The sequence below is a fragment of the Saccopteryx bilineata genome, chromosome 8 (genome assembly GCF_036850765.1).
Source record: "Saccopteryx bilineata isolate mSacBil1 chromosome 8, mSacBil1_pri_phased_curated, whole genome shotgun sequence".
NCBI classification, from domain to species: Eukaryota; Metazoa; Chordata; class Mammalia; order Chiroptera; family Emballonuridae; genus Saccopteryx; species Saccopteryx bilineata.
The window spans coordinates 2065459-2083924 of record NC_089497.1 but is presented as its reverse complement, the minus strand read 5'-3'; the positions used below and the strand labels follow the sequence as shown (position 1 = coordinate 2083924).

General features: G+C 55.3%; 1 protein-coding gene across 1 annotated transcript in view; it reads left to right on the top strand.

The window, feature by feature from the left end:
* SLC9A9 (solute carrier family 9 member A9) overlaps window positions 1-18466 on the top strand; it is a 471491-nt gene that overhangs the window by 369128 nt on the left and 83897 nt on the right. The window contains exon 14 of the mRNA XM_066241551.1: window positions 12143-12222. Within this exon, the coding sequence (XP_066097648.1) occupies window positions 12143-12222 (80 nt within the window). The remainder of the gene's footprint in view (window positions 1-12142; window positions 12223-18466) is intronic.

Here is an 18466-nt window from a genome sequence, read left to right as displayed (position 1 = left end):
AGGAGTCCTGTAACCAAGGAGATACAGAAGAGGCCACTGTGACTACCGCCTCCCATGACCACACCCAGCTGGACAGGAGTCCTGTAACCAAGGAGATACAGAAGAGGCCACTGTGACTACCACCTCCCATGACCACACCCAGCTGGACAGGAGTCCTGTAACCCAGGAGATACAGAAGAGGCCACTGTGACTACCACCTCCCACGACCACACCCAGCTGAGCAGGAGTCCTGTAACCCAGGAGATACAGAAGAGGCCACTGTGACTACCACCTCCCACGACCACACCCAGCTGAGCAGAGTCCTGTAACCCAGGAGATACAGAAGAGGCCACTGTGACTACCACCTCCCACGATCACACCCAGCTGGACAGGAGTCCTGTAACCAAGGAGGTAGAGAAGAGGCCACTGTGACTACCACCTCCCACGACCACACCCAGCTGGACAGGAGTCCTGTAACCCAGGAGATACAGAAGAGGCCACTGTGACTACCACCTCCCACGACCACACCCAGCTGAGCAGGAGTCCTGTAACCCAGGAGATACAGAAGAGGCCACTGTGACTACCGCCTCCCATGACCACACCCAGCTGGACAGGAGTCCTGTAACCAAGGAGATACAGAAGAGGCCACTGTGACTACCGCCTCCCATGACCACACCCAGCTGGACAGGAGTCCTGTAACCAAGGAGATACAGAAGAGGCCACTGTGACTACCACCTCCCATGACCACACCCAGCTGGACAGGAGTCCTGTAACCCAGGAGATACAGAAGAGGCCACTGTGACTACCACCTCTCATGACCACACCCAGCTGAGCAGGAGTCCTGTAACCCAGGAGATACAGAAGAGGCCACTGTGACTACCACCTCCCACGACCACACCCAGCTGAGCAGGAGTCCTGTAACCCAGGAGATACAGAAGAGGCCACTGTGACTACCACCTCCCACGACCACACCCAGCTGGACAGGAGTCCTGTAACCAAGGAGGTAGAGAAGAGGCCACTGTGACTACCACCTCCCACGACCACACCCAGCTGAGCAGGAGTCCTGTAACCCAGGAGATACAGAAGAGGCCACTGTGACTACCGCCTCCCATGACCACACCCAGCTGGACAGGAGTCCTGTAACCCAGGAGATACAGAAGAGGCCACTGTGACTACCGCCTCCCACGACCACACCCAGCTGGACAGGAGTCCTGTAACCCAGGAGATACAGAAGAGGCCACTGTGACTACCGCCTCCCATGACCACACCCAGCTGAGCAGGAGTCCTGTAACCCAGGAGATACAGAAGAGGCCACTGTGACTACCGCCTCCCATGACCACACCCAGCTGGACAGGAGTCCTGTAACCCAGGAGATACAGAAGAGGCCACTGTGACTACCGCCTCCCATGACCACACCCAGCTGGACAGGAGTCCTGTAACCAAGGAGATACAGAAGAGGCCACTGTGACTACCGCCTCCCATGACCACACCCAGCTGGACAGGAGTCCTGTAACCAAGGAGATACAGAAGAGGCCACTGTGACTACCACCTCCCACGACCACACCCAGCTGGACAGGAGTCCTGTAACCCAGGAGATACAGAAGAGGCCACTGTGACTACCACCTCCCACGACCACACCCAGCTGAGCAGGAGTCCCGTAACCCAGGAGATACAGAAGAGGCCACTGTGACTACCACCTCCCACGACCACACCCAGCTGAGCAGAGTCCTGTAACCCAGGAGATACAGAAGAGGCCACTGTGACTACCACCTCCCACGATCACACCCAGCTGGACAGGAGTCCTGTAACCAAGGAGGTAGAGAAGAGGCCACTGTGACTACCACCTCCCACGACCACACCCAGCTGGACAGGAGTCCTGTAACCCAGGAGATACAGAAGAGGCCACTGTGACTACCACCTCCCACGACCACACCCAGCTGAGCAGGAGTCCTGTAACCCAGGAGATACAGAAGAGGCCACTGTGACTACCGCCTCCCATGACCACACCCAGCTGGACAGGAGTCCTGTAACCAAGGAGATACAGAAGAGGCCACTGTGACTACCACCTCCCATGACCACACCCAGCTGGACAGGAGTCCTGTAACCCAGGAGATACAGAAGAGGCCACTGTGACTACCACCTCCCACGACCACACCCAGCTGAGCAGGAGTCCTGTAACCCAGGAGATACAGAAGAGGCCACTGTGACTACCACCTCCCACGACCACACCCAGCTGAGCAGGAGTCCCGTAACCCAGGAGATACAGAAGAGGCCACTGTGACTACCACCTCTCATGACCACACCCAGCTGAGCAGGAGTCCCGTAACCAAGGAGATACAGAAGAGGCCATGCAGAGACTGAAGGGAGGGGCAGAGAGGAGGAACAGGCTGGTCCCACGCTCACGAGTGGCAGACAGAAATCACAGGGACATCTTGGCTGCTGAGGTCCCCACTGAGGAGCATGAAGTCCCCAGCCCGACACCAGCGCTCGTCACATGTAGAATAAAGGCACACTCAATGCCACAGCCAGCGACCTGGCCCCTCTCCATCTCTCCCACTCCACCTGCATCCGCTCCCACCTTGCTCACTCAGCTTCGGCCACACCAGCCTTCCGGTTGCCCAGGAAACACACCGTCACATGGTGACTCCAGGCCCACACGCTTGCAGGACCATCTGCCTGGACCGTTTTCCCCCAGATCCCACAGGGCTCTCTTCTGCGTGTCATTCGGGCCTCTGATCAAATGCCACTTTCTCAGAGAGGCCGGCCCAGCCCGGCCACAGCTTTTCCTTCCCTCTCTCCTCACCCGCTACCCTGCTGCACTGGGGCCAATCTCTGCTCTCACGGTTCCTCGCTGTTTACCTTTGTGTTATCAGTGTCCCCCAAAGGGTGCCCTCCACAGAGTGTAAGCTCAGTGAGGGTAAAGACTTTGAATTGGTAACTGCTGCATTCTCCTCACACCTAGATTAGTGCCTGGTGTGAGTGCATTACATGGATGTATCAATGGATGATGGATGGATGGATGGATGGATGGATGGATGGATGAATGATGGATGGATGGATGGATGGATGGATTATGGATGGATGGATGGATGGATGATGGATGTGTGGATGGATGATGGATGGATGGATGATGGATGGATGAATGGATGGATGATGGATAGATGGATGGATGGATGGATGGATGGATGATGAATGTGTGGATGGATGATGATGGATGTGTGGATGATGGATGTGTGGATGGATGATGGATGGATGGATGGAGGATGGATGAATGAATGGATGGATTGATAATGGATGGATAGATGGATGGATGGATGTGTGGATGATGGATGTGTGGATGGATGATGGATGGTTGGATGGATGAATGGATGGATGGAGGGTGGATGAATGGAAGGATGGATGGATGGATGGATGATGGATGCATGGATGGATGGATGGATGGATGGATAGATGATGAATGGATGGATGGATGATGGATGGATGGATGGATGTGTGGATGGATGATGGTTGGATGGATGAATGGATAGATGGAGGATGGATGGATGGATGGATGGAGGATGGATGGATGGATGGATGGATGAAGGATGAATGGATGAAGGATGGATGGATGGATGGATGGATGAAGGATGGATGGATGGATGGATGGATGAAGGATGGATGGATGGATGGATGGATGGATGAAGGATGGATGAATGGATGGATGGATGATGGATGATGGATGGATGGATGGATGGATGGATGGATGGATGATGGATGAATGGATGGATGGATGAAGGATGGATGATGGATGAATGGATGGATGGATGAAGGATGGATGGATGGATGGATGATGGATGGATGGATGGAGGCTGGATGAAGGATGGATGAATGGATGGATGGATGATAGATGATGGATGGATGATGGATGGATGGAGGATGGATGATGGATGGATGGATGGAAGATGGATGGATACCAGTTAAGAGTAGAAGTTCTGGAACCAGACTGGGTTCACATTGCACCTCTTTTCACTGTGTGTCCTCGGTCAAGTTAATTTCTCTGCATATATATTAACTTCGTGAATAGACTCTGTAAGCCACAAAGAGTTATACCTTGCATTTTATCATCTCTTCCCCAGCTCCACTCCATGCCTTTTATATATGGAACTTAAAGTTTCTAATGTACTGTTGTAATATCTCTCCCTCGCTACACAGCAAATTAGCCCAAAATGTACTGGCTTAAAACAACCAACCTTTATTATCTCACAGCTTCAGTGGGTCAGAAATTTGAAAGCAACTTAGCAGAGCATTTGTGACTCCCTGGGTGTGTCTCATGTGGCTGTGGGCAGATTGTCAGCCAGAGCTGCCGTTGTAGGGAGGCTGACCGAGGCAGGAATACCCCCTCTGTGTTGACAAGAGGCCTCAGCTCCTCGCTGGCTTTGGCAGGGCGCCTCTGTTCCCCACCACACAGCTACTTGAGTCTCCTCACAATATGGCAGCTGACTTCCCCCAAGTGGGCCAACAGCAGGGGAGAAGCCACATGCCTTTCTGTGACCCAGTCTTGGATAGAACACACCATCACTTCTGTCTCATTCCAGTCACTAAAAATGAGTCACTTAGTACAGTCCACACACAATAAATAGGAAGGGAAATTCGTCTCCATATTTTATAGGGAAAAATACCAAAGAATGTGAGGATATGTCGTTTAAAATCACCACTCTATTAGATTAATCTACAGCAAACAAAGTTATTTGAACGCCGGCCTTTCTTTTAGCTAAACCGTGAGTGCGGCCCATGCGGTAGCCGGAGATTTATGGTGTCTACACGTCATTTTGACAGTTTTATCCATCCTCGGCTCGCTGTCGCCCTCAGCCTGTATTTTCTGACGACATCTCCTTGAGAACATTTGTGAATTCCCCGTGGCAACGGGGAAGGTGAGAATATTTGTATCAAGTAGTTTCTGTTTGGTGGCTAAAAATTAAAGACTTCCCTTCAAAAATGAAAATTAGAAAGAAGAAAGCAATGCCCGTTGTTTCTCGGTTACCTTACGCTCGCTTGTCAGAATCCAGAGCTAGGTCTCTTTAGAGGTTCAGAATGAATCAGGTCTTCTCCTTGGTAATTCCAAAATCAAGACGATCCGCTTGAAAATAGGCTAGACGTCATTGCAAGCTGGGGGGGGGGGGAGATGGTATCACACAGTGCTGCCACCGAACCCCAGTCCCAGGCACAATGTGGCCCAGTGACGGGAGCCCTCAGGAGCCCTACGGATGTGTCATGATAATGACTTGTCCTCATTGTCACCCATGCCACGCACGTTGACACGGACACTGTACGTGGAATGCCGAGGGCCAGAAAGGGCAGCTGCTGGTGCCTCCTGAAGTGGGGAGCTGAGATCCCAGAGCCCATGTGACCGTCGTCCCCCCCACAAAGCAGAGCTCCCTCCGAGCACTTAGCAGAGGCCCCACGTTGCATGTGGAGAGAGGGATGTATTTACATTCCCTGAGGTGGATACAGCAAACAAAGCCTTCTTGCATCAGGGTCTGGTTTTCAGGGATTGCTGGCGGGGGAGGAGGCTTCTGTTTCCTCTCAGGGGTCCCTGTAATCCTGAAACAAAGCTTAGCCGATGCGCGTCGCTGTGTCCTCATCTCTCCGTTCCTCCCTCTCTGGGGTCGCGCTCAGAGGGAGTGAGGGGTCGCTTCAAGGACAGCTACTCACTCTCCACTGTCTTCAGTCCCTTCTCATCCCTGGGTCTCTCTTCCCCTGGCTGTGGAGAAAAAGGGAAGTGATCAAATGTCCCGGCCATTTTTTTTTTAATTTCTCAGAAATAGAGGATAATCAAAGAACCAGAATTTGCACAGAGACCAAACACTCTGCTTCCTACAGCAAGCCCCAAGGGCCAGCCCACGTCGGGATGGAGTGCTCTTGTCTTGACTCTCCAGGTCCCGCTGACAGCCAGGAACACGGGGTGAGGGGCCGTGGGATGTTACTTAATGGGGAGCAGAGGGGGCCTGAACCGGGGTCCTGGGCGTCAGTGTCTGCACCCCCGCGTGCTTCTCCCTCTGGATAGAAGAATTCAAAAGGGGAGAAACATTTCTAGGGACAAAGAAAGCACTAACACGTCCTAGGTTCTACTTCTGATGACGGCTCACCTCCCTTGTCTCCAGAATAACCCGGGTGAATCCACACCCCCTGCCGTCCCTCTGCCCGTCTGGGGCCCTGCCCGGGGGGCCTGCCCTCTGTGTGGCCCCATCGGGTCCCTGTTCCTGGGTCCAGAACAACCCGGGTGAATCCGCACCCCCTGCCGTCCCTCTGCCCGTCTGGGGCCCTGCCCGGGGCCTGTCCTCTGTGTGGCCCCGTCAGGGCCCTGATCCTGGGTCCAGAACAACCCGGGTGAATCCGCACCCCCTGCCGTCCCTCTGCCCGTCTGGGGCCCAGCCTGGGGGCCTGCCCTCTGTGTGGCCCCGTCAGGGCCCTGTTCCTGGGTCCAGAACAACCCGGGTGAATCCGCACCCCCTGCCGTCCCTCTGCCCGTCTGGGGCCCTGCCCGGGGCCTGTCCTCTGTGTGGCCCCGTCAGGGCCCTGATCCTGGGTCCAGAACAACCCGGGTGCATCCGCACCCCCTGCCGTCCCTCTGCCCGTCTGGGGCCCAGCCTGGGGGCCTGCCCTCTGTGTGGCCCCGTCAGGGCCCTGCTCCTGGGTCCAGAACAACCCGGGTGCATCCGCACCCCCTGCCGTCCCTCTGCCCGTCTGGGGCCCTGCCCCAGGGGCCTGCCCTCTGTGTGGCCCCATCGGGTCCCTGATCCTGGGTCCAGAACAACCCGGGTGCATCCGCACCCCCTGCCGTCCCTCTGCCCGTCTGGGGCCCTGCCCGGGGGCCTGCCCTCTGTGTGGCCCCGTCAGGGCCCTGCTCCTGGGTGACTGTGGAGGCTGGTCCCCCCCACGACACATCTGTCTTCAACCCCCCGGTGCACAAGCAGAGCGTACGGTGGACAGACTCATTTATTTCTCCTCCTTTATTGATGGCCTTTCATAACCAAGTGATGGAGTCATCAGTAACTTCAGGGATATAAATGAGGGGACCCAGAACGGGGCCCGCAGATACTGAAGATATACACTGGAAATGTTGTCTAGAATCAGCGGGGATGGTCCTCCTCCCTGGGTCCTTCAGCGGCAGTCCCCTGGCCTGGGAGCACGCGTGCTGTGCTGTGCTGTGCTGTGCTGTGTTGTGTTGTGTTGTGTTGTGACGAAACTTGATTCATTTCTCTGCAAAGCATAACCAAGAACAGCCTCTCCCATCTCCCAAGTAAAATAACATTTGAAAAAGAAAAAATAATAAAAAGATTCTGTTTGTTAAGATTTCCCCCCAACGCTGCCTAATGTTGCTCTCATCGACCGGCAACAAAATAACAAATAAAAACTACCCTGGAAGTTTTACCAGAAATAGAGCCCGCACCCTCTCAGGGGTGCGTGCGAGTCCTGGCAGAGCCCCCCGAGGAAATAATAACATGAAAAAGCCCGGGAAGAGGAAGGGGAAGGCAGGGAGGGTTTGGAAGACCTTGAAACACCCGGAAACGAGTGTCTAAGAGTCCAGAGACAGTCCTGTCCCTGAGGTCAAGTTACTATGGCTCAGCATTCGCCCGGCTGAGGGGAGCCACGCCTTCTCGCTGTGTTTTGGGGCGCAGGAAGCTGTCCTACCTCTGCCTCCATGGGCACCCCAGGGCCCTGAACTCAGCAACTTGTCCAGATACTGCACGGCCCCATTTTGCACCCACGGATGCCCTGAGACCCATCCACAGGAAGGAAGTCTTGGCTGCCCAGGGACCCCCAAGCGTGCCTGGACACTTCTCTGGGGGGAGGGACCCAGTTGCCTCAGTTTCCCCATCTGTCAAATGAGAATACTAATAGATTGTGCTCCGTGAACTGAAGCATTGGACGTAAATATGTGGAAAGCGCATAGAACAGTTTCTGGCACGTGATATGCATTCCACAGTGCCGGCCGCTGTTGTTTTCATGAATAAAAATTATAGTATTTTTATTTTCATATGAGTAGGGTCTCCAAGACCGGCCGGCCCAATTTTCTGGTTCATTCTGCAGATGATACCAAGCAGCAGGTTGTGGTGATGCCCCGGCTTCCAAAGTTTAAAGGCAGAGCGAGAGGCTAGCAGAAGGAGCCCCCTCTGGGCAGCCCAGCCGTCCTCCCTCCAAATCCCGGCCCCGTCGCCTGTGAGCTGTGTGACCCTGGGCTTGTCCCTTCCCTCTCTGAGCTTCCCGAGGCCTCCCTTGCAAAATAGGTACAGCACCACCCTCCTGGTCGGAGCATTGGGAGAGCTGAAAAATAATGACTGAAGCAGTTTGGCTAACGAGAGTCGTGCGCCTCCCGGGAGTCAATGGGGGACCCGTAGCTGGGAGCTGTCGCAGCTGCAGACGCAGGCCGGGTGCTGGACTCCTGGCCCTTGACGGCCGGCCAAGCTCACCACCAGGACACAGCCCATCTTTCCTTCAAAACCACAACCAGACAGAACACAGCGATTCGCTTACACTCACTCCTGTCGCTTTCCTTTTTTTTTTTTTTTTTGTATTTTTCCGAAGTTGAAAATGGGGAGGCAGTCAGACAGACTCCCGCATGCGCCTGACCAGGATCCTCCCGGCATGCCCACCAGGGGGCGATGCTCTGCCCATCTGGGGTGTCGCTCTTTTGCAACCAGAGCCATTCTAGCGCCTGAGGCAGAGGCCAAGGAGCCATCCCCAGCGCCCAGGCCAACTTTGTTCCAATGGAGCCTCGGCTGCAGGAGGGGAAGAGAGAGACAGAGAGGAAGGAGAGGGGGAGGGGTGGAGAGCAGATGGGCACCTCTCCTGTGTGCCCTGGCCAGGAATTGAACCCGGGACTCCTGCACACCAGGCCAACATTCTACCACTGAGCCAACCAGCCAGGGCCTGTCACTTTTCTTCAGTGAGTATCTTGTCATCAGTAGATAGGACCAGCTACCAGAAATTACCTGTGCGGGCTGGCGGATGAAATTCTGTAAGTTTTCTTTGTTCTTAAAGAAAAAAAGAAGGTGTGCACTGGCTGGTTGGCTCAGGGGTAGAGCATCAGCCTGGCGTGTGGATGCCTAGGGTTTGAATTCAGGTCAGGGGACACAGGAGAGGTGACCATCTGTGTCTCCATCCCTCCCCCTTCTCTTTCTCACTCTCTCTTCCCCTCTCTCAGCCATGGCTTTATTGGTTCGAGCTCATCAGCCCCAGGTGCTGAGGATGGCTCCAGAAAGCCTCTGCTTCAGGCACTAAAAATAGCTTGTTTGTAAGCATGGCCCCAAGTGGGCAGAGCATCAGCCCCAGACAGGGGTTGCTGGTTGGATCTGGGCAGGGTGTATGCTGGAGTCTCTCTCTCTGCCTCCCTCCTCTCACTTAGAAAAAAAGAAACAAAAAGAAAGAGAGAAAGAAAGAGAGAGAGAGAAAGAAAGAAAGAGAGAGAGAAAGAGAGGAAGAGAGGAAGAAAGAGAGAGAAAGAAAGAAGGAAAAAGAGAACGAAAGAGAAAGAGGAAGGAAGGAAGGAAGGAAGGAAGGAAGGAAGGAAGGAAGGAAGGAAGGAAGGAAGGAAGGAAGGGAGGGAAGGAGAGAGAGGGAGAGAGAGAAGAGAGCTCCCCATTGCTGGCCGAGCTTTGCTAACTGGCTGAGTTCAGGGTGAGCAGTATCACCTTCCTCTGCTGGAAGCCCCAACATGTGTGTATTGGGGAGACAGGGACTGGAAATGACTAAGACAGTGGTTCTCAACCTTTCTAATGCCGTGACCCCGCAATACAGTTCCTCATGTTGTGGTGACCCCAAACCAAAAAATAATTTTGGTGGCTTCTTCATAACTGTAATTTTGCTACAGTTATGATTCGGAATGTAAATACCTGATATGCATTATGTATTTTCCGATGGCTTTAGGCGACCCCGCTGGGGTCGCGGTCCAGAGGTTGAGAACCGCTGGACTAAGATGATGGAAACGTGGGCAGTGATTTTGCAGACTGACACCTTTGTCCAGGTAGAAAGAGCCGGAGAAAGGTTCGGAGAAGGACGGACATTGAACCGGACGTTTCGGTTTCCTTTTTGGGGGGGGGGGCTGTGCGATGAATAAGGGATACATTCTAACTCTAGAGAGCAAAGCCCGGCACGTTCAGTGTGTCAGAAAACAGACCTGGGAGGCCCCAAAGCCATGAGGAGATTACAGATGTCTACCCCCCCCATGGGGTTCCGGAGTGGGAAGGGGGGGATCCAGGGCAGGTTTCAGAGGCACCCCACCCCGTGAAGTCTTGCCGTGCTCGCCTGTAAAGGAAGCACTGAGGACCAGGGGTCCCATACGGGAGAAAGCTGACTAACACACCCTCGCGCCCCCTCTCCCGAAGGACTCGCACGGAATTCCCACCCCCCTGCCGACGGACAGCGGCTGCGAGGGACCCTGTCTGGGAAACTGCACAGGGTTTGAAATCAGATCTTCATTTGGTCATGAGTCTCGGCCTCATCCATTTCAGACAAAGGCTAAACGGCTGACGACAAAGGAACCACTTCGTTTTTTTTGGGGGGGGTTGCTTTCCGGTCTCCCACCTGATGTGTAGAGAGCAGAACTGTCGCCTCAGACGACGCCCGTCTCGGAGAGCAGGGTCCACGGCCCTCTGTGCGCAGCCGCTCCTCGTGAACCAGCGGGGGAACTGTCTGGGAACGCGCGAGATGCACATAAAGGTGAAGGAGAGCCAGTCCACCCGGACTCGGCTCAGCCCAGGACGCCACGGTCCTCCACAGGTCATCGTCTCTGGAGAATGTGCACATTGTTCCTGGACTGTGAACCTCATGAAACATTCTGGGGATACACACTGGGGCCCCAAAACAAAGCAACGGGACCCTCAGCCCCGTTAAGATAGAAGCGCATTTCACGATGGAGATCATTTTAAGGAGAGGAAGCCAGGTTTCTCTTACCATGTAAATCGGGATATACGCAGAAGAAGGGAAAACACCACCGAATCTCCTTCTTACCACACCGCAATGCTCGTTACCGTCTGTCTCTCACGTTCACAGGAATACTTCACCTTTTTTTTCTTTTTCTCGCATTTCCCTCCTCGATGCTTTCTCCTTTTCTCTTTTCTTTTTTTTTTTTTTTATCCAGTGAGAGGAGGGGAGGCAGAGAGACAGACTCCCACATGCGCATTCGATGGGGATCCACCCGGCATGCCCACCAGGGGGTGATGCTCTGCCCATCTCTGGTGTTGCTCCATTGCTCAGCAACCAAGCTCTTCTTAGTGCCTAAGGCAGAGGCCATAGAGCCATCCTCAGTGCCCAGGGCTAACTCACTCCAGTCGAGCCATGGTTACAGGAGGAGAAGAGAGAGAGAAAGGAGAGAAAGAGAGAGAGAGAGGCGAGAGGAGAGAAGCAGATGGGCACTTCTGTGTGCCCTGACTGGGAATCGAACCTGGGACAGCCACACACTGGGCCAACGCTCTACCACTGAGCCAGCCAGCCAGGGCCAACTGCTTTCTCTTTTGCCCTTAATTCCTTTTCTTCCTCTCTGTCACTGTGGTCCTTTGGGGGGAAAAAAGGGAGGGGGAAGAAATGACACAAGCTTATTCGATTATTACAGGATTCCTATAGGAATATCTGTTTTGAAGCAGGAAGTTATCAAAAAACTTACCATAGCATTTGTAGTGCTCTATCAAGAAGAAAAGAAAAAGAAAATGAATGAAAACATTTTTAAAAATTATTAGGCTGTTTTCATCCTTTTAGTCTTGACCTTTTGGTAAATCATAAATAAATACCATCCAAGTTTGACAGAAATAGACGGCAGAATTCCCACAACAGCAGTCTTGACAGAAATATCATGTTTATTTGATGTCAAAAAGTGGCCTTTCTTTGCTGTTTGATAAACTTGGAGTTATTAAGCAAAGTAAATGTTGAATTGCACCACAGGGGTCCCTGTCACAGGGTAAGATCTCCGAGCTAATTTGCATGGCGGCCGTTTGCCATTTAGATGGAAATGCCTATCCCCAGAAAGCTTTTTTTTTTAATGCTGTTACATTTCCATGAATTGCCTTGACATATATTTTTATAGCAAAACTATATCCTATAGCCAGCGTATACGTTAATCTTGATACTAGAGATCAATATTTTCTATGGATTATTTGTTCAATGTCTTTTTTCTGCCGTCTCTCCCCAGGAAGCAAATAACTTGGGTAAAAACACAACCAGAGCTGAGAGTGCTTGGCTGTTTCGGATGTGGTACGGCTTTGACCACAAGTATCCTTTGATAATGGTGCTTCCCGGGTCCTGCCTGGGAGGCGATGAACCTCCACCCTGACTCACTGACATCCCTGCTTCCCGCCCTTCCCAGAACGCGAAAAGGTAACGTGAACTCACAACCAAACGTATCAAAAGCCATGGTCTCCGGGAACGAGAACCTGTGCGGTGCATACTCAGGTGTTACCAGAGGCTAGCGCGGAATCTCGCACAGGCACGTGGACTAGCTGTTGTAATGATGGTCTGGTGTTTTCTGACGTCCGATGATGAAACCATAGAGTCAGGTCGTGCCGAGAAGAAAGCCCGGCCAGACGGGGGGATACAGAGTGTGGGCATCTGAGCACAGATGGGCTGGGACCCTAAGTGGCATCAGCTCTGAGGGGAAGATCAGCCCTCGCCCATATAGGATGGGGTTGAGTGGCCTTTCCTGCTGTGGGGCAAAAACTTCTGTCACCCGTGGTGGTGAAACGATGGAGAGGGGGTGGTGATTGATGACTGAGTGAGGGCGTGTTCAGATAAAGTGGTGGGGAGGTGACTTCCTGGCAAGGTGTCCAAGGAAACCAGTGTCAAAGCCAGAGACCAGATTCCCACATTGGGTGTGTGGGGAGGGTGTGTGTGTGGGAGGGGGGAGGCATTGCTTTTTTCTGGCCTGACCAGCCTTACATTCGAGCCTTTTGTAAAAATACTATGTTACAAAAGGGGTGCAGGTGTCTTCTTCTATAGCTGCTTCCTGTTGAGCATGGACACCGTTTTGGGTAGAGACAGTGGTGACCAGGTGCTCGGGGGAGCAGCTGCTCTCTGGCATAGTTTAGCAATTCCACGATCTCGCCAACGGTCTGCTTGGTGAAGGCAGGAGAGCGGCGTTGAAGGAAACCGGAGAGAAGTCTGGAAACACGGGGTCCAAAGAGGAGAAGTCATGTCAGGATAACTCCAGGAGGGAGCCAGGGTGGGGGGCGAGGCCACCACGAAGGGATGCCTGGAGGACTTCTGGGTTTTGGAAGCCGATTCTAAAATACACTGAGTGTTTTTCTGAACCTGTCCCGATGTATTAACCCAGAAGCAGCATTGTCCCCATAGGGAGAGACGAGTGTCCCCCAGCCCCGCCGTGATGAGGTCAAGGGCTCCTGGCTTTGGAGGGCTGCTCCCCGCTGTTCCAGGGGTCCCTGGAAAGCTGCTCCCGTCTTGATGAGCTGTCTGCCGTCTGCTGGGAGATTCTGCCTTGGAGGGTCACTGAGGCCGAGTGACCCTCCCTCAGTGGCCGCCCCCGCTGTGGCTAGAGAGCCGACAATAGAGATGAGGGGACAGAGAGGCCCCCCCCCGTTTCTGGAGCTGACCTCGTGAGCATAGAGGAAAGGGGAGGGGAGGTAGCATCCTCCGGGGGGTCAGCAATCCCTGGTAGGGCATAAGTCAAAGAACGGGTGCCCCCCAGCAAGGAGGGAGCCCCCCCATAGGCTGCACGGCTGCAGACCCAGAGGCATGGGGGGGCGGAGCAACCCAGCCCTCAAGCGGGACTCAAGGAGAAGTTCGGACTCAGTTTCCCCGGAGGCGTGCTGTCCTCTTTCCAGGTGAACTTGAACCCCCACCGTTGAACGGCTCTGTGTAGCCAAGGTCGCAGCTGTGGAGGGGGGGAGTTCTATTGAGGGGTTGGAGTCCATGCAGCTTAGAAATCTGGGGAGAAGGTAGCCACGCGTCCTAGGGCGAGAATTTGTCACAGAGTCTGGCGTGGATTCGAGTGGCTGGCCACCTGCGTCGGTGATTGGTTTAAGGTACGAGTCGATACCGTTTCAGTGGTCAGCCTTCGCAATAGCTTGAAGTTGTTCCCTGTGTTGGGAGGGGAGGGTTCGTGGTAGGAGGCGGGGGCTGACGGGTCAGAGTATGAAATTCGCGGTGGTGGGGATTCTGGCGGAGGTGTTGCGGGGTCTGGGGGCTGGATAATGAATGTCCGGGTGCATGGACATTGAGGGCTATTTTTCTCCAGAACTGGTAGGCCAGTGGGGAGGACTCGGTCGCTGATGGGTCCTTCTGTCCCCTAAGGACTAGGATGTTGAGGTTGGCGGGAAATGGGGGGGGGGGTGCCTTCAGGCTGATCTGTCTTGGAAGGTGGTGACTAGCTCTAGAAAGTGCAGAAGTGTCCCAGACAATGGGGTTCACGGGGGGGTCACTGGGGGGGTCTTCAGGGTCAGCACTAGTTAGGGCAAGGCGGAGGGAGGGTATGTTGGCAGGCGTTTTGGATAAAGCACAAGGGAGGCGAGGCCCTGAGGTTCCGTGATCTGTGGCGGTTAAACACTCTGGGGGTGGGGAGGGGACTGATGACTAGGTGATGGAATGATCAGGTAAGTGATGGGGAGGTGGTTCAGGCAAGATGTCCAAGGAGACAGGTATCGAAGCCTGAGGCCAGACCTGCATGCCGTTGGGGGCAGGCAGGAGGGTTGCTGTCTCCTGACCTGACCGGCCGGCCTGACCCGCAGAGTCCTCATGGACCCATTATTTTACTTATTTTACTGTCCTCCCCTTTGTGAAGATCTCACTTCTGGTCCAGGTGGCCAGAGAGACCAGACAAAGCCCTTTTGCCCTGTCCCAGGAAGTACCCCTGGGCCTTCGTCTACGCGTCGATCACAAAGGCGGGGGCGGGGGCAGGCGGGGGCTGAGGACAGGCGTGCCCTGCCAACCGTGTAGCTGAGGACAGGCGTGCCCCGGCAACCATGATGCTGAGGACAGGCGTGCCCAGCAACCATGATGCTGAGGACAGGCGTGCCCGGCAACCATGATGCTGAGGACAGGCGTGCCCCGGCAACCATGATGCTGAGGACAGGCGTGCCCGGCAACCATGATGCTGAGGGTAGGCGTGCCCTGGCAACCGTGTCGCTGAGGACAGGCGTGCCCTGGCAACCGTGATGCAGCACCATGCGGTGTTCCAGGCAGACTTGAGTCAGCAAAGGGCGAGTATAGAATTCCAGCTCCGGCTGTCAATGTGGCGGCTCAGATACATGGTGCACCGTGAGCCCAGGGGGCCGAGGACCAGGCCAGAACGCCTTCGCCGCTGCACGCTGCCCAGAGCCGGCTATCTCCAATCCCGAGCCAAGCGCTGAGGGAGGCAGACAAGGCCGGACGTGCGGGGTGTCAGCCGCTGGCCTTTCCACAGTCACCGAGCCCTGGCCTTCCAGGGAGACACACCCTGCCCCTGGGTGACCTTCACAGCGTCTCGGCGAGGACGAGAGCCACCGCAGATCAGAGGGAGAGGAAGAACCAAGAACAGAGAAAAAGAAATTCAAAGGATAAGATGAGAAAGAGGAAAAAAACAAGAAAGGGGAGAGGAGGTGGAACAGGCAGGACGCTTGCTGTAGAAAGGAACGCAGGTGGGAGGGACCGCAGGTGGGAGGGACCACAGGTGGGAGGGGCCAGGTGGGAAGAGCCAGGTGGGAGGAGCCAGGTGGGAAGGACCAGGTGGGAAGGACCAGATGGGAGGGGCCAGGTGGGAGGGACCGCAGGTGGGAGGGACCGCAGGTGGGAGGGACCGCAGGTGGTAGGAGCCAGTGGGAGGGGCCATGTGGGAGGAGCCTCAGGTGGGAAGGACCGCAGGTGGGAGGGGCCAGGTGGGAGGGACCAGGTGGGAAGGGCCAGATGGGAGGGACCAAGTGGGAGGGACCAGATGGGAGGGACCGCAGGTGGGAGGGGCCAGGTGGGAGGGGCCAGGTGGGAGGGACCGCAGTGCAGGACAGAGTTCAGCCAGCAGGGAGCCGGGGGAAGCCAGCCTCAGATGCTGGAGCTACAAGCACAGTGAGCTGAGCATCAGAAAGCAATCCTGCTCCCCCCCCAGAGCGTTCCAGGAATTCACCAAATGGAGGCGTGGAAATGGGGGGGGGCCTACCGAGGCCACAGCGTCGTGTTCCGAGAGTCCCGTGACCTGCGGTCAGATCGCTGGCCCTGCTCCGGCCTGAGCCTCCGTGGGGCAGCCGGTGTTGCTGCCGCTTTAAAGACCGTCCCTCTCGGCCCTGAGGTGTATTTCGGAGGTTCTGGTATCTCAGGGCCTGCCCGAGCCTCGCAGGGGAAGCTGGTTCTTACAGGGTTTGTGCTGGGTCGCGTTCCGGCCGGTTTCCCTCCGGGAAGCACAGCCCCCACCCCCACCCCCGCACCGTGGCTGAAAGTATCTGATCACCAGACTTGCACAAAGTTAAAAATAAAAAATTGTTGTTGTTTCTGAGTGAAGAGTACAGATAAAGGCCGCGTGGTGAGGACAGGACGTGGACTAGGAAAATGGCAAGTTAAGAGCTGAGATAAAAGGTGTTTCTGCTCAGAGTCTGACAGTGGCCGCACCAGGAGGCTGTGGACAGAAGGAAGGAATGCCAAGGGGAGAAGTAACTTTGAAACAAGACAAGGAACGCGGGATCCCACCCACTTTTCAGCCGAGCGGCGGCACTCGATCCAGATGACGTCATGCTTTTTCTCTCGCTTTTCAGTGGGGGGGGGGGGGGTCATTTCCAAATGTTATGGACAGAGAGCAACAACGAGGTTTTAACATCTCAGGCGGCCCTGGCCGGTTGGCTCAGTGGATAGAGCGTCGGCGTGGCATGTGGACGTCCCAGCTTCGATCCCCGGTCAGGGCACACAGGAGAGGCGACCCTCTGCTTCTCTTCCCTCCCTCTCCCCCTTCCCTCCCTCTTCCCTTCCCGCAGCCAGGGGCTCGATTGGTCTGAGTGTGGCCCCGGGCGCTGAGGATGGCTCGGTTGATTCGAGCATCAGCCTCAGAGAGGGGTTGCCGGGTGGATCCTTGTCGGGGCGCACGCGGAAGTCTGTCTCTCTATCTCCCCTCCTCTCACTTCAAAAAAAAAAAAAAGAATCTTAGTTCCGCTCTGACTTCCTACCAGAGCAGTCTCCACTGTGATGCTCTCTCGACATAGCCGTCATTTCAGAGGGAGATTATCCACTTGCCGTCATGCTCGCACTATTGTCCACCTAGAACCCACGTGCTCGTGGACAGTAGTGTGAACACAGGGGTGACACACCCCATGAGCCCCCTCCTAGGTGGGTCTGTGGGGACCCCGCCCCAGCCAGGGGACCAGTGAGCCTCCCCAGCCCAACCCCCCGGAGGCAGGGTGCCTGGCCAGGCCGGAAAGAAATTGTTGTGAGGCAAGAAGAAACTGATTATGCCCTTTGGAGCTGCTCAAGTCTCCTTTCAGTGAAACTGCATCATGCAAAGGAGGTGTCGGGAAGGATCACTGAGAAGGGACAGGAGGATGCGTAAGCCTTCAGTGCAGCCGTCCTGGTCCGCCTTCTCCAGAGAGACAGAGCAGAGCTGGTGGGAGCCGCATCTGTACACTACCCATGTGCATGTGTACCCATATGGACATACACACATACAAACATCCTCCGTATATTTCATACATACATACATACACACATACACACATACGTACAAAAAGAGATTTTATTTTTTCAAGAAATTAGCTTATGTGATTGTGGCGGCTGGCCGGACCACAATTTGTAGGGCGGGTCAGCGGGCTGGAGCCTAAGGGGCAGGAGTCGAGGCTGCAGTCTCGAGGGAGAATGCCTTCCTCTGGGACCCCTCAGCCTTGCTCTGACCACCTCCAGCTGGCGGGAGGAGGCCCACCCCCAAGACGGAGGGCCCTCTCCATGTCACGGGAGCGGACGGCAGGCGTTGGCTCATCCGCAGCACCTTCAGAGCAGCACCGAGGTTGAGTTCTGACTGGACAACTGGTCGTCTAGCCAAGTGGATCCACAAAACCAACAGCCACGGTACCCAGCTCCCATTCAACTGGAGCCTAAGCGCCCATCCCACCCCAGACGGGGGACTGTCGACGTTCACGGTGGAGATCGAGGTGAGAGACAGACGGGGTCTGGACGAGCCCGGAGGAGGCACAGGGAAACCGGACACGGAATTCCTAAATCAACATAGAGATCCCCGTGGGGAGGGGCCTTCTCGGCTGGCCAGGAGACGGCTCAAGTCGCAGTGTGGTCCCCACTGTCCCTCCATCGCCCCCTCGCCCCGGCTTTGACCCCACCCCCGGCCCCTCCTGAGACGTAGCGGGCATAGTCCCGCCTCCAGGCCGTGACACTGGTCTTCCCTCTGCTGGTCACGCGCACGCCTCCTCGGGCAGCTCTCCTGCGCAAAGCGCGGACACCGGCCCTCCCTCTGCTGGTCACGCGCACACCTCCGGCAGCTCTCCTGCGCAAGGCGTCAGTGCGGCCCTCCGGGCTCCGTGTTGAAATCAGCCGTCCCCACAGG